The sequence below is a fragment of the Lissotriton vulgaris genome, chromosome 1_1 (genome assembly GCF_964263255.1).
Source record: "Lissotriton vulgaris chromosome 1_1, aLisVul1.2, whole genome shotgun sequence".
Classification (NCBI taxonomy): domain Eukaryota; kingdom Metazoa; phylum Chordata; class Amphibia; order Caudata; family Salamandridae; genus Lissotriton; species Lissotriton vulgaris.
The window spans coordinates 1,322,203,315-1,322,219,000 of record NC_141685.1 but is presented as its reverse complement, the minus strand read 5'-3'; the positions used below and the strand labels follow the sequence as shown (position 1 = coordinate 1,322,219,000).

General features: G+C 43.9%; 1 protein-coding gene across 1 annotated transcript in view; it reads left to right on the top strand.

Annotated features, from left to right (window-relative positions):
* Nucleotides 1-15,686, top strand: part of LOC147749083 (exendin-3-like) — a 70,153-nt gene that overhangs the window by 40,644 nt on the left and 13,823 nt on the right. The window contains exon 3 of the mRNA XM_086936528.1: nt 15,464-15,532. Within this exon, the coding sequence (XP_086792654.1) occupies nt 15,464-15,532 (69 nt within the window). The remainder of the gene's footprint in view (nt 1-15,463; nt 15,533-15,686) is intronic.

Below are 15,686 nucleotides of genomic sequence, written 5' to 3'. Positions count from 1 at the left end.
TGTAATTCAGTCAGTGATTCCTTGATCTCTCTGTGCCTTAGACCCAAACCCATGTGTGCGTCTGCTATTAAAAATATTCTCCTGTTCGTGTTTGGAATTACTCTATCCCCCACTCCAGGGATTCGAGCAAAAGGAACGGGGTTCGCATCGATTATGTATGCATAATTGAGTGGATAGTTTACGGGTAGTGCTGCACAGTCGCCTTTTACGGTCGTTTTTACTGCCAGCATGGTTTCCCCGTCTATATACTTATCTGTACGCTTTTTTGTGGCTACGGAAGCCAGGTTAGTTGCTTCCGCTGTGGCTGTATTAGCCAATGAATTCCCTGCAACGTGAACGCCATCACGTTGAAGACTCTGTGCGTGAATCACGTGAGTCTTTTGTAGTTCTTTACTTAAAAGAGCTACCTCGTTCCAGAGCTTTTTATGCTTTATTGTGGCACCTGTGTCATCTTTGTAGTCGTTTTCGATCCAACTCTGCAGTTTATTGTTGTAAGAATTGACGCAAAAATGAGAATCGCACACTATAAGTGTGGGGAATTCACGTTCTTCATTTTCGAGCGCCATCTTTAAAGATCTGATTTCAGTTCTTTGAGCCGAACAGTACTTTACTGATTCAGTTTTTGTTATTTTCGGTCTGAATTTACCGCACAGCCAACGACCTTTAATGATCGCACATGCTGCATTGTAGGATTTGCTCTCTACGTTGAAATGCTGTACAAAGCTATCTGTATAGATTATACAGGCGTATTGTGGGAGAGGCAGGATTTCGATTGGCAGAGGATATTCTTCTTCATATTCTAAATCATTCAGTTCATCAAATTGCGGGGCGAAATAGTATTTCACGTCTTCCGCTCCTAGAGAATCTATGCACTGTATCCATTTCGGATCCAGTGCCACTGTAGGCAGGTTTACTGGGCTGAATAGCGCCTCGAAGGCGGATTCCGCTGTAAGGATATTAATCCGTTTGTCGTGTGCTAGTTCTCGTTCATTTGCTAATGCGATTTGCACTGCGTTCACAGTTTTTTCTGTGCGACTGAATGTTTTTTCTGCTTGTGTGTACAAGTGAGATTTAATTGAAATTGGTACCTTTTCTCCCTCATTAGAGGTCAGGTACGTGAATCCGCATCTTCCTGGGATGACTCGGATTACAAGATCGATCGTGTTGTCACGTGTATCTAATTTTGTTTTTGCTAACATGTCTGTTTGCAGCGATCTCAAAATTTCTGTGTGTTTTTGAGTCCAATTGATTTGTTTTAAATCAGGTTTTATTAGTTCGTAGAGAGGTTTAACCCTCTCTGCGTAATTTAGTATGTAAGTTCTTCCGAAATTCAGAAAACCTAGTATGGATTGTAAATTCTTCAGCGTTTTTGGAGCTTGGAGTACAGCGCACTTCTCTAAGAAGTTGTCCGCTAGGCTTTTCCCTTCACTTGATAATTCGTACCCTAAAAATAGTACTGTCAGATGGGCAATTCGGGACTTTTTAAAGTTGAATTTGTAACCCTCTGCTGCGAACCCAAGTATAATGGTGTTCACTCTTTTCAAGTGAGTATCCAAGTCGTCGTCTGTGAGATAAATATCATCTACGTAAGATAATGCTTCATCATCATAGATTTGTAGTAACTCTGTTACCCTAGCTGAGAATAGTCCTGGGCTGTTCTTGAACCCCTGTGGGAGACGACAGAATTTTTTCTGTGACCCAAATGCGGAGAAAGCGGTCAAGTATCTGCTTTCTGGTGCAATGTTTTGACAAAAGAAACCATTAGAAATGTCTAATGTCGTTTTGTATTTTTTCCTAACTATGTTATTCATTAGGGCTGCACTATGCGAGTTTTGTACTGCAAAGGTTTTGCAACATGTATTAAGATGTCTTTAGTCCAAAACTAGACGATATGAATTGTCTGGCTTGGAGACAGGAAACAAAGGATTGTTCATCTGAGAGGTGCATGTTTCAATCACCCCCTGGTACTCAAGTTGATCTAAGATCTCCCTGACCTGTTTTTTAGCTTCTTGCTTTATGGGATACTGCCGTTGGGCAGTTGGTTCACTTTTTAATTGGATTTTGTGAGGCGGTGAATCCTCATCCCATCCTACATGATTTTTATACAATGCAGGTGCCTGGGCTACTGCCCATTTCCTTGCATATGTGTATTTTTTGTGAATCGGTATGTGATTCGAGAAGGCAGGCATAATCACTTCTTCGCCACGAGGGCACTCCCTGACAAACTCCGGGGGCCAATCTTTTTCAGCTAACAGAATATCATAGCCTTTTGAGAGCTTATCCCAAAATAGACCCTTAATTTTCCTAGTCTTATCACCCTGCATACGCAATGTTATTTCGTATATTTTATGGGGCTCGCTAAGTCTGGCGTCGGCAGTTTCTACCTGAATGTATTCATTCGTGTCCACTGTCTCCAGATGACTCATCAAGATCTTGCGCGCTATACTGATCTCTGCTGCACTGTCCAACATTGTCAATGCCCACTCCCCGTTTTTCAACTGTGTCCTCAGTATTCTCGGCATGGTTGATTACTCTAATACTGGCTACCTTCTTTTTCTGAAATTGAGATTTTTTACTCTGAGCAGGTTCCTTGTCTTTGGACTTGGTGTGCTCTCCTGGGTCTGACCGTCCTCTTCTTTCCGAATTCTGTGGAAAAGATCGAGAGGGACGTGTATCAATACTTTGATATCTATCAGGTTTTTTTATATTATCCCTATTTCTAAGGTTATATCTTTTCTCAGGGGGCTCCCGTTGGGGAGACTGGCGTTCTCGAGTCGGAGTTCTTTCCCTCCGTCGAGGAGACCTTCCTCTGGACTGGAAAACTTTTTCCTTGGGAGTGGATTGTTTATTTCCATCCCAGCTTTTTTTAGGAGTGTTTGAATTATTTTTAATAAATAATTTTTCAGGATTTTCGAGCAGTTGGGGCTTAACTGGTTTTCCACCCAAGCTGTCTCTACCTAATTCTTCATAGCATTTCTCTATGATTTTTGCTAGCTCAACAGGATCTTTTATATCTGTTTCCCTCAACTTCTGGCGAATCGCCACAGATGCTGCTTCTCCCTTTATGTTGGCTAATAATATAGCCGTGACCTGCTTGAAGTCTTTCAGTAATTTCATACCTAGATTTAAAGCGGGCTCTGGACCGAATTCATTTTGAATCTGTTTTAGCACTTCTGGTATTACCGCCATAGACGGAACACTGTGTGTTTTTGTGTAAATGGAAGCAAAGACTGTACCCCAAGTGTCACAGTCCTCCATGTGTGGTGCGATTCCCATAGGAAGGCAGATGGTCAAGATTCTGTGTTTCTCAATAGGGGTAGTATCAGGAAATACTGCCTCTATTTGAGTGATTTTCTGGGCTAACCAGAAAGGAATTTGTTCCCGTTTTACGGGTGTTTTACCAAGACATGACTGTATGTTCTGTGGTGTAATTTTATTTGTGTTCCCCTGATGAGGGGTCAGCTGTGGTGTATTAACAGCTGGCTGGACTGTTGCAGTCCGCATTACATATTGGACTAATTGCCTATGTATTTTTATTAATGTGTTTAGCTGTACTAACAGCTCTTCTCTAGACATTTTTGCAATGTCAGGATGTGGTGTGTAGCTGGCTAGAACCGGCCACGTGGCTCCTGGTCTACCTAGTGGACCGAGCCTAGTTATGTGATCATTGTGTTTTAGGGCGCCATTAAACCAGAGCAGGTGCTCTTGAAATTTAAGTGGGATTTCAATCTCCTCGAAAGGAGCGTACTCTCCCGGAGGTTCCTCTATTTTGTAATAGTGAAACTCTTTTGTTATTGCGTTTACCGCTGGAAAGTTTATCCATGAATAGAATACCTCTGTCTGCCGATATTCGTGAGCCTCTATCACGAAAATTACTGTACCACCTTGAGGTGTCAGTCCGTTTTCTATAAGTTTTAAAGTTATAGATCTTCTTAAGTGGACCGGGATGACAATAGCATCCGGGTCTGTGTATTCAGGACCTTGCTGAGTCGCATCTGCTGCGGCCCCAGAGGTTCCGTTTTCTGGCATTGTAAAAATGAGAGGTTTGCAGAGTAGGTCTCCAAGGAGACAAAGATTAGGTGCACAATATTTTGGAACACTGTATCCTTCAACGTTGAATAAACCAGAGCTTTACATAGGAATCTCTTCCTACTAAGGTCGGGCGGATTTTAACCTTTCACCCACTCCAGACGTCTATTGGAGTATTTACGGGAGAAAGGGGTGTGAAATATGCACGACTGAGTTACTCTACAAGTCTTGCGTTAGTTTATCGCCTTACCAAACGTTAGGGCGCCATGTAGTGTAGTTCCTAGTTTCCCACTAGGCCCTGCGCATTGGAATAACATAAACAGTAGTATCGACGTGGAACTGCGGATATTCCAGGCCTCCACTGACTATGCTAAACTTAATTGGGTTGTGTTACCAACTAGCTCAGAGGTCACTGGAAACTTTCTTCTCTGCATAGGAAGTGATCAGCTTCCTTGGCACAGACAAGAAGGGATTCAGTTTTCCAACAACCGTGCAACATGACAACTTTGCTCCTCAGATCAAGAGTCGATCTCTAGGGTCGTGTGAAACAATAGACATAGATTTCACTCAGTCAGTCTGGTGCAGTTTACTTTCACAGATGTAGAGAATAGAGAGACGGGCGTTTATCAATAAAGGGTTAACATTTATTGAACAGTCTTTCTTCTCGTACAAGAGAAATGTATTGCCACAATTGCAATAACTGTTATTATAAAAAGTACGTACAGTAAGATAAGTATTGCGAAATAGAACTGTAAAAGCATTGATATGGTTTCTTAGCCATACAATGGTTTGAAAGTAATAAAACATATATACAGTCATATATACATTAGGCTAACATACTCAACTGGTGCTTCTAACTAAGCCTACCCCAGTGTGCCTGACCTAAGCCTAACACGTGAGAAGGGGGGGTAAGTAAGTAGCTTAAGTTAAGTTGGTTTTGCCAAGGTTTGTTTCAAGAATTCTCATCTAAGGGTTTAGTCAACACCATACCTCTGAATAGAATGATGGAGGATTGGTATCTCCTTCAGGGGTCTCTCTCGATATCCCAGTCACCCGCGAGGGTAAACCGGAAGCGCCGGGACTGGATTTCTCTGCACGAGAAATGCAGCGGCTTCTCTCAGCGCGTCGAGGAAGGAGGGGTGACAGCGTCCGCGGGCAGCTGGGCTGGATGTCTTCGCAGAGGACGGCTGCTCGGCTCCTCAAGCGTACTGCACCATAGGTCGCGCTTTAGCGGCGATAATGGTAATCAGCAGCTTCACCACCACAGGATAGCAGGCTGCAGCGACAGAGTGCTAGTTTTTACCAACACGGGGTCATGCAGGCAGCTGGCATCAGCAACAGGTTCGCTCATTGCTTAAGGCAACGTTGGTAATATTTATACCTGACAGGTGCCGGGTTTGACGCAAGTTTGCTGGACATAAGACGTCAATTAAAGATGTCACTAGGAAGTGGCAGTTATCAGTTGCTCATTAGAGTTCCATTACTAATCAAAACATAGCAAGCGGGGATTTCCAGGTTTGCTGAGTTTTTATCTTGTTGAAGAACTCGGATTGTTATCTAGGAATATCAGATAGTGACTGCTGCTCTGTCATTGCACTAATTGGTCGCAAAGGAAGTAGCAGAGAGTCATGCTGGAATGTGGCTCTGTTCGTGTGAGGCCAGAGATGACTTTACAGAAAATCGCACTTGAACGGTTATGCCAATATAGGGAATAAATGGCTTTATAGCCGAATAGGGGCATAAGGTCACAGTATCGATCAGGAACCTAGATAAGCACGCAACATCCTGAGAACAAAGAACATCATAGGCATTAATGGTTTCTAGTCAGTCCGCACTGTGTTATAGAGACTGTGTATGTGGATAATGGATCACAGGCAGCGACAGAGCTCCTTGTCGCCCGCAATCTACCAGGCCTCACCCAGCAGCCATCGCCTCCTAGCTTCCATGGGAGAGGTTTGCCGATATATCCCAGACACCGGCTGTGAACTTAAAGAACTCCGGGAGTGTGACGCACAGCTGAGAGACCGCTCAATTATCCCAGCTCCTGCACTCGCGACAGAGCCAAGATGGCGGCCCCACTCTGATCTCAGAGGCCATCCTGATTGCATCGGCGGCCACTGAGGTACATTTTTGCAGGAAGTGCCCCCTTCCCGGCATACTACTTCAGGGGGGCCAATGGACCTGGGAGACCTCCCCCCCCCCCCCCCCCCCACGACTCACCACATGTACAGTGGCGCTGCTGAAGCACTGACATTTTACCCTGCCCAGAGCACTTGGACAATCCTTTTAGACAACGGCTGCGGCAGTGAGTTTTAACGGGCAGGTGCCCTCTTCTTTTGCTGCTACTGTGGGGGACCTGTGAATTGTTCAGCCAGCTCCCCTGCCACGCTCCATCACCCTCAATACCTCCTGGCTACAGCCCCAGTATCAGGACTAAGATGGCGGCCTCCCTTTGATCACAGGGATCAACCTGATTACACCTGAGGCTACATCCGTGAGTTCCTTTGAGGGAGATGCCCCACTCAGAGGGACACTTTGCGATGCACCGCAGCCTGGCCGTCTCCCATTGCTTCATTCTCTCTCCCACAACACCAAACCAATGACTACCTTTCCTCCATTTACGAACTCCCCTACACTGGCTGTGGAGCCTTCATGCCCTACAGTGCTGAGCTACCACCTTCCCATAGTTGGCACCCATTATGAGCTCATGGAGAGCCCCAGACTCCAGAATTCTGCCATCACCCACCACCAACTATTCTATCCCTAGGGCCATCACCAGCTTGATGATCCCTCCAGGTTCTGGATCATCGCCTGTGAGCGCTACAGCACCCTCTAGGCCTGGCTCTACGAGCACCGCAAAAACCCCAACAATTGCGAGTAGATCTTGCTCTGTAAATATCCAATATATATTTGTCCACCCATAATCGCTTCAGCTTTTCTTAAAATGTAATCGTGAGTGAATTTGCAACTTGTATCAATTTAACTCTAACCACTAGTATCTGTAGTAGATGTATCTACTTACTACCATCCGTATGTGAGTTTAGAGTTCATCTGTTTCGTATCTTTTATGTAATTCATGTACTCTGAAGTCCTTATGTAATGTAACTGGTTCTATTGTAAAGCAATCTGACACTTTCGGGTAAAGTGCACGCTATAAAAAAATGCATAAATAAATAAATTCAGTTTTGAATGGATTCCAGCTATATTCCAGGAGAGGAAATGCAGGCTACCATGCCTGTTCATTTGTGTATGTATGTCACTAGTTGCAGAAACTTCTCTCTTCAAGATATCAGGCTCATCAAGATGTACAGCCAGTGGCAGTGCTGTAATTGAAAACTGAGGAGCCAGTCAATCAATTTCCGAGAGGCTAAATAAAGGAGCAAAGCGGTTTTCATGAGCAAAGGGGACAGTAGACTGGTCAGCCAATAATATTTCCTGCCTCTTTGGCCTGTCAATAATGGTTGCCTGAGGTGGTGGATGATAAAAAAAGCCCAAGGGAAGTGAGAGAAGCTTGGCATGATTAGTAGCTACATAGCCGAGACGTAGTAGAAGTGAGCTTACCAGCCAGGAATTTCTGACGTTCACCACTACGGAGCCCTCTGCTAAGGTTATTGGAACGTAGCCAAGCCAACCTACCCTTTGAGCCATTTGTTGCGCCGCCAGCAATGGCTCAGCCCGTGGCGCTGCCCGCGGTTTCAGCCTGCGACGCCCCGCGGTGCCTCCTTCTTCTCGGCGCGTTGCGGTACTGTAGGGCTGCCCGCTGTTACATTCTGCGATCCTTATGTCTAGTCGGGCATGCCGCAGTACCACGCAGCAGCTAGTTAATGGTCATTAATACACAGTGGGAACACCGTAGCTCCAATTTTAGAGAAGCGGCTTCCAGTACTTCTATGAGGCAAATTTTATACTCACCTTTTGTTTTGCACAATTCACTGCGGCTTCCAGTATATTGTCCTGGTGACATCTTATTAGTTTATCCCATGAGTCCTCAGTCCTGTTTCCCAGAGGGCCTTGGGAAGGTTCTTTGTTTTACCCTTTCCAAGATGGTGAGCTTTTCTATTCCTTACATGTTCTTTTCCCTATCCAAAAAGGCAACTGTTTATTTCCTGTTACATCACTTCCTGCCTATGGGCATTTAAGGGGCTGAATCCTTCATTGCCTTGCATTGCAACACTCCTTGCTCCTGCTGGTGTGTCCTCACTCCTGTTGGGGATCTTTGCTCCTGCTTGGTGTATTTTTGCTTCCTGTTGGCGCACTTTTGTTTCCCGGTGGCGCTTCCTGTTCCAGTTTGGATTCCTTTAACCTTCCACTCCTATTTGGAATTCTTGCCTTTCATTCTCCACTCCTTGATGGTGTTTGCCCTTTTTTTGTGGGTTCTCTACTTCCTTTCCATTCCTGGAGTCTCCACCTTCAACAGAGGTTTTTCCCTACAGCATTTTTTCCTCTTGGGACTCCTTTTGGAAGGCACAGTCTGCTCTAGCTTTTCATTGTTGGCAGCACCGTGGCTACCAAAAAGGGTCGCCCTTACCTCGGATACACCAGAATCCTCAAGAACCGATATCGAGAACCTGTTCAACACGCCAGAACTGGTAAGAATATTTCAAGTTGTGGCAGATTGCAATGCCCAAAAATCAGGTTTGATCCTGATGCCATGAATCTTCCTCAAGCATCACCTCCTGAAGGATTAGTAGAAGCAATACAGACCTTAGTGGGATGGGTATGCCCAGACGTTGGTCCTTGCTCACTGTGCAACTGGATTCAAGCTAGCCTGGCTGATGAAGAGTAATACCCAGAAATCGGTCCCAGGATTCTTGTTTCTGGTCCAGGGAGGACCTGGCTTGGCAGTTTGGTCTGGACTGTTCCCATGAGGTACAGGGTCAAAACTGATTTGCATATGGCTGGGTCTAAACTGGGGTGGAATAGTGAGCAAAAGAACAATGGATTTAACCCAAATATCTTGACTGGGGGTGAATGTGGGATTTATTCACCATTCCGTCCATCATTTGTTTGCGAAGCACATAAATCTTCCTCAAGCGTCACCTCCTGAAGGATTGGTAGAAGCAACACAGGCCTTAGTGCAGAGTGTTCAATAGCAAGGCCAAGAATTACAACAGTTACGTGAAGAAAATGTAGCTTTGCGCCAAGTGTTGGCTGCTAAGACATCTGTTGAACCTGCGGCCTTTACCACCACTCCTCGTTATTCTCGAGATTTGAATAAGTTGAAAGAATTTCTGGATTACTTAACAGTATTTTTTGCCTTCCGCCCAACCCAATTTGCACTGGACAGAACTAAGGTTGGGTATCCGATTAAAGCCTTGTCTGGTCCTGCGTTGGCATGGGCAACTCCCTTGGTAGCCCTGGAAGATCCACTGTTGTCAAATTATATGTCCTTTCTTGCTGCCTTTAAACAAATGTTTCAAAGACCTGGCTTAGAGACCTCAGCAGAAGAAGTCCTGTGTGATATTCAACAGGGGAACCAGTATGTCCTGGAATACATGACGCATTTTAGAAAACTGGCCGTGGAGACCACTTGGGTGGAGCGAACATTAATCACTCTTCTACGCAGAGGTCATTAGGAAAGACATTAAAGACAAATTGGTGCATTCTCCTCGTGCAGAAACCATGACTTAACTAATGGATTTAGTGTTGTCATTTGAACATTGTCTCAATAAAAGTCGATTGGAAAGGCGAAAATCAACATACAGGAACGACACAAACTAGTACTCCTAGAACATAAGCTCCCGTACCAGAAACACTACCTACGACAGGAAAAGAACCAATGCAAACAAGTCTGACCAGAGGACCCCAGTCTGAGGCCGAACGAGAATACTGGAGAAAACAAGGACTCAGCCTATATTGTGGAGCTTCTGGTCATATGATTTGCAATTGTCCTACCCGTCCATCGAGGCAGTCGGAAAACGCCAGAACCCGTCCTCTGCAAGAAGTGAGAGGATGGGATAGTCTGGAATACCTTCAATGTGTACTTCAAAAGAAACCTCAGATTTTCTTTTTCTCCAACCTATGTTTCTACGGTTATCTGATGGTAAAAAAGAAAGTGTACTGGCTTTGATAGATTGTGGTACCAGCGGAATGTATTTGGATGGAAGATGGGCTACAGAGAGACGAATATGTCGTATTCCGAAGGAGAATCTGGAACAAGTACATACAGTGGATGGGACTCTTCTTGTTTCCAGACCAGTCAAAGAAATGACGCCGTTACTACAACTGACTTTTGGAAAACACCAAGAGTGCTTTTCCTTTGACTTGATTGCCTGACCCAATCATATCATGATTTTTAGGAATACCTTGACTGATCAGACACAATCCTTACATCAATTGGGAAACTAGGACTATTTTCTTATCGCTACATTTTTGCCAACAATTCTGTTATCCTACTGAGGAATACTGGTCTCCAAAAGAGATGCCTATGGTGAAAAAAGAAGCTTGGAACTCGGTTAACACAGTGCAAGGTGTACCCAGTCACTACCAAATTTATACTGGTGTGTTTCAGAAACCAAAGAACTTAACACTGCCCCCTCACAGGGAGTTTGATTGTGCTATTCTTCTAGAACCAGGAGTGACAGTTCCTTTTGGAGGAGTATACTCTCCCACTGAACCTGAGAAATAAACCCTTAGACAATACCTTGAGAAAAACCTTCAAAGAGGTTTGATTAATCGGTCCTCCTCACCAGCTGGGGCACCCCTCTTCTTCGTGCCAAAGAAGACTAAAGATCTATGGCCATGTATAGACTTCAGGGGTCTGAACAAGATCACTATAAAAGATCGCTATCGCTTACCTTTGATTAAGGAAATCCTGGAGTCTGTTAGAGGGGCACAAGTATTTACCAAATTAGACCTTAGGGGTGCCTATCATCTCCTTTGAGTCAAAGAAGGAGATGAGTGGAACACCCATGGGCTATTTCAAATATCGAGTTATGCTCTTTGGACTAACCAATGCTCCTTCCATCTTTCAAAGATTCACAGATAAAGTGTTCTCGGAACTCTTGTATCACATTGTTGTTATATATTTAGATGACATTCTGGTTTATTCAGCTGCCTCTGAGTTGCATTATGCACACGTCGCTCAAGTCCTGGAAAGACTACATCAAAACAGTCTTTTCTGTAAGCCTGAGAAGTGTGGCTTCGACAAATCTGAAGTGGAATATTTGGGTTACCAGATCAACAAGACAGGGATTGCCATGGGTCCACAAAAAGTAAAAGCTATTTTAGATTGTCCTTCGCCTTCAACCATCAAAGAAACCCAATGTTTCTCAGGCTTGACAAACTTCTATTGCCAATTTATAGATAATTTTGCTCACCGTACAAGCGATATTGCCCAAACCCTAAAGAAGGAACATTTCAGAAAAGGTTTCAAATGAACCGAAGCTGTTGAAAGAGCTTTTCAATCATTGAAACAAGCATTCACTCAAGCTCCTGTTTTATGTCATCCAGATACAACACAGAAGTTTATTTTAGAAACAGATGCTCTAGACAGAGCAATAGGTGCTGTGCTCCTCCAACAACAAGACAACGATGGACTGGAACATCCTGCTTTTTACTTGTCACACCTGCTGTCAGATTCTGAGAGAAACTACTCTGTTCTTAAGCAAGAGCTATTAGCCATGAAGTTGGCCTATTTTGAATGGAGACAGTTCCTAATGGGTACCAAGGAACTATTCGAAATTAGAACAGATCATAGGAATCTATAATGTCTTTGCAACATTCAGTTTCAGAATAGTCGTCAGGCCCAATGGGCTTACTTTTTTAGCCAATACGATTTTACCATTACTTCTATGTCAGGGTCTCAGAACAGTCTGGCAGACGCCTTATCCCTCCATTATCCAGAAGGTCCAACGCTCACACAACAAAACATAATCGAGCCACGACAAATCATTGGCACGGTTCAATCATTCCTAGACAGAGTCCAATCAGAGTATACCTCCCTAAACCAAGAAGAATGGAAGAAACTGAATGATCCAATTTAGAGACAAGATAGATACTATTCCTATGGTAGAGCATTATTCATCCCAGCCCAAAAAGTACGACTTGAAGTCTTACAGATGTGTCATGATTCTCCTGTTGCTGGTCATCGTGGTTTCGAAAATACTCTAGAGTTAATACTTCGCTCTTTTTGGTGACCATCAGTAAGAAAAGATACTGAGATCTATGTATCCTCTTGTCCTGTCTGTGCCCAAGCCAAAACACCTCACAGTAAGCCTGCGGGGTTACTTCAGTCCCTACCTGTTCCTCCGGTACCATAGCATACTGCGTCCACTGATTTCATTTCCTCTTTACCTACTTCTGCAGGTAACCAAGTCATTATGGTGACAGCAGACTCCTTTTCCAAAATAACACATTTCACTGCTTTATGGAAGCTACCTACCGCAAAAACTTGAAAACATCTTCATACAGTAGATGTACTGGCTTCATGTTCTTCCGAGGATCATTATATCCGACCAAGGCCCTCAGTATATACCCCGGTTTTGGAAACACTTTTGCAAATCCTTTCATATTGAAGTAGCTGTAGCCTCAGGGTTTCACCCACAGACTAATGGTCAAACTGAACATTTAAATTAGGGTCTAGAACAATACCTTTGTTGCTTTTGCAACTCCACCCAAAGTGACTGGTCCTCATATCTAACCTTAGCAGAATATTCCTATAACATCACTCTCCATAGTGCCTCCAAGACTACCCCATTTTTCTGCCTTTATGGTTACCATCCTAGGACCATTCCATTGGTTTTACAAAACACTACAGTTCCAGAAGCAGCCTCTTTTATCCGACATCTCCGAGTGGTCAGACAAAAAGTACACATTAATCTTCAGGAAGCCAAAAAGAAAATGAAAGACACCGCTGACGTCCTTCGACGTCAGTCTCAAATATATCAGGTTAACTGTGAAGTTTGGCTTTCCACAACATTTTTACCTCACCAATTGTCCCTTAGTAAATTCAAGCCATGCTTTTATCGACCCTTTAAAATCTCTCAATTGGTGAACCCAGTGTCTATTCGACTATCACTTTCTAGGACAATACACCTTGTTTTCCATACTTCACAATTGAAACACTATGTTACAGATCCTTATGAGGGTTTTATCTCGACCTCCTCATGTTTTGGTTAATAATGTTCCTGAATATGAGGTCCAATAAATCTGAGATTCCTGTGTTTTAGGAACCGCTTGCAGTTCCTAATACATTGGAAAGGTTAACCTCCCAGTGAGAGAGGATGCTGACTCTGTGCACACGCCTATTCTTGTTAGCAAGTATTTTTGGCTTTTTTCCCAACAAACCAGGGGCTTCAGGATGGGAACCTAATGTTGCGCCGCGGGCCATGGCTCAGCCCGTTATGCTACCCGTTTCATCACTGCAAGCCACGGTGCAGCCTGCGGCACCCCGCATATCCCTAGCTCGCACCCTTTGCATAGTGACTGATTTTGTAGTGAGGGTCCCCGGTAGAGGGCAGGAACTTTCTTGTAGTGAATGCTAGAGGGCAGATTCAGAATGTGACTGGGCAAAGTTACTCTGATTATCTACCAGGGTTTTATTGCTGTCATAAAAGAGCTTTAATTGCATGACTATGAATTTCTGAAAGTCCTTTATTAGAGCCCCCATATTTTCAAAGAAAGGTTTGGAGATTGCCAATAAGTTAATGCTTAAATCAGGAACAGCTCCAGAAGTAACTATAGGGCAAATTATGATTGCGGTCGGATCTCTGTCCACTGTTGCAGCGTCAGGAGACTGCTCGACAAGCATGCGGCCATCCAACTGCTGCATTTCGATATGACCATTATACAGGAGGTCGGAAAGTGCTCTGTATCACAGCAGCTTGTATTGCGGTCAAGGTGAAGGGCAGCAGCACAAGCCGCCATGGTACAGAGCACCCCCTGCACGTCCATGGACTGTGTACCATACACCATGTTGTGCATGGTGCATGGAGGTGAGTGGGGGCACTACATGTGCCCCCAGGGACACTTTACAGTGGCCCAAGATGGACGGGTCCTGTTGTGGGCCCCCATATATCCCTTTCTGACAGCATTTACATGGCGGTCTTCCCACTATGAAAAGGCTATCGGAAAGGGATATCATATTCCTGATAGTGGTTCCTGGCTCGGCACCGCCACCATTCAGGGATACGATTCCGACCACCGCCCTGTTGGGATCTCAGATCCTGGCTGAGGCGGCAGTCTTCCCTCCAACTGCTGTGGGTCCAACCTCCTAAATTGTAATTTGGAGGTCGAACCGAAGGGCTGCTGGAACTACTGATGGCCTGTCAGTGTGTGGTCCAACCACCATCGTAATCAGGCCCTATATTTTTGGATAGAGCAATGAATTTGGACTTAGGTTTGCTTGGCTTTGTTTCCCACTTTTGAATCTTGCCATCATTCCGCTTTCATTTTTGTGGGGAGGTTTTAATGCTTTTGCAGAGGTGCAGCTTACATCACTAATAGTGATACTCTCTTGAGAATTGTGCAAAATGCAAGGGTTGGTGGCTTTGCCAGGGGAGGTTAATTGCTGACTATTTGAAAGTTCGCACAGTTGAATGTTAATAAACCAAGTTGACAATACTTTATCAAGACTCGGTGGAAATGTTCCCAAATTAATTAAAGGATCCTTAATTAGATATTGGACCAGGTCTATGCAGTTTTCAACTAGTTTGATATGCATGGAGATTGTTCCCATAGCGGACGATAGGTAGGATGTATTCAGAGATGATAAAGAGGTACCCATAACACCTTATTTAGTTTGGAGGGTAAGCTTATTCTTCCCCTTGTTGTGGTGAACAATATCCCCAACAAACGCTGGGATACGCAGTCCTCAGGAAAGGTCTGATACGCTGCGAGTATTAGGAATACGCTTTATGGCTCTCGAGATGAGGCCCTGCGATCACTGCCGCACCTGCTGGGGATCCTTAGCCCCAACGAACACTGGGACACGTAGTACCCGGCAAAAGTCTCTAAATGTCAAGAATTAATGCTGTGAGGATGATTAATGTGTGTTTGCAATTCGAATACAGGGCAAATTCTTTACAACAGCTATCTAATTCTTTGTTGACGCCATAGCAATATACACTTGGCACTGTCTGCATTCATACAGTTTAGGATAAATATATTTAAATTAAAATAGAAGGAAACGAAAAGATATTTTCAAATCACAACCTGTTGATATTTCATATATTAACTTCAAAGTACACATATTTCATATTTGCTCTTTGTGAATCATATAGGAATTAAGTAGTTCAGAAATACATCTCTCCTGCTATTTGGAGGCACCTGGAGTAGAACGTGTGATGCTGTCAATGGACGCTTGTGGTATTAAGGGAGAAATTGTGGAATGCTGTCACTTTTACTTTCTATTGACAGCTTGTCCAATGTCCTAAGCACATGGAAATTAAATATGTTTTTATTAAAAACAGAAATGTTGTTTCTTTTTCAACAGTGCTACAAAAAGGAACATTAAAGATGACCAAGGTGTTATCACTTTACCATCCAACTTTTCACTCTTTAGGTAAGTGGCAAAGTGAAAACTGATGCAATGAGGCAGATTTCTGACTTAGGTACACATTATTCCGTAGACGTAAATCTTGCATTACTTTAAAAAATGTACTGAGGAGGGAAACAGAGGGGTATGTATGAGATTGTCATGGACATTGGAGAGGAAC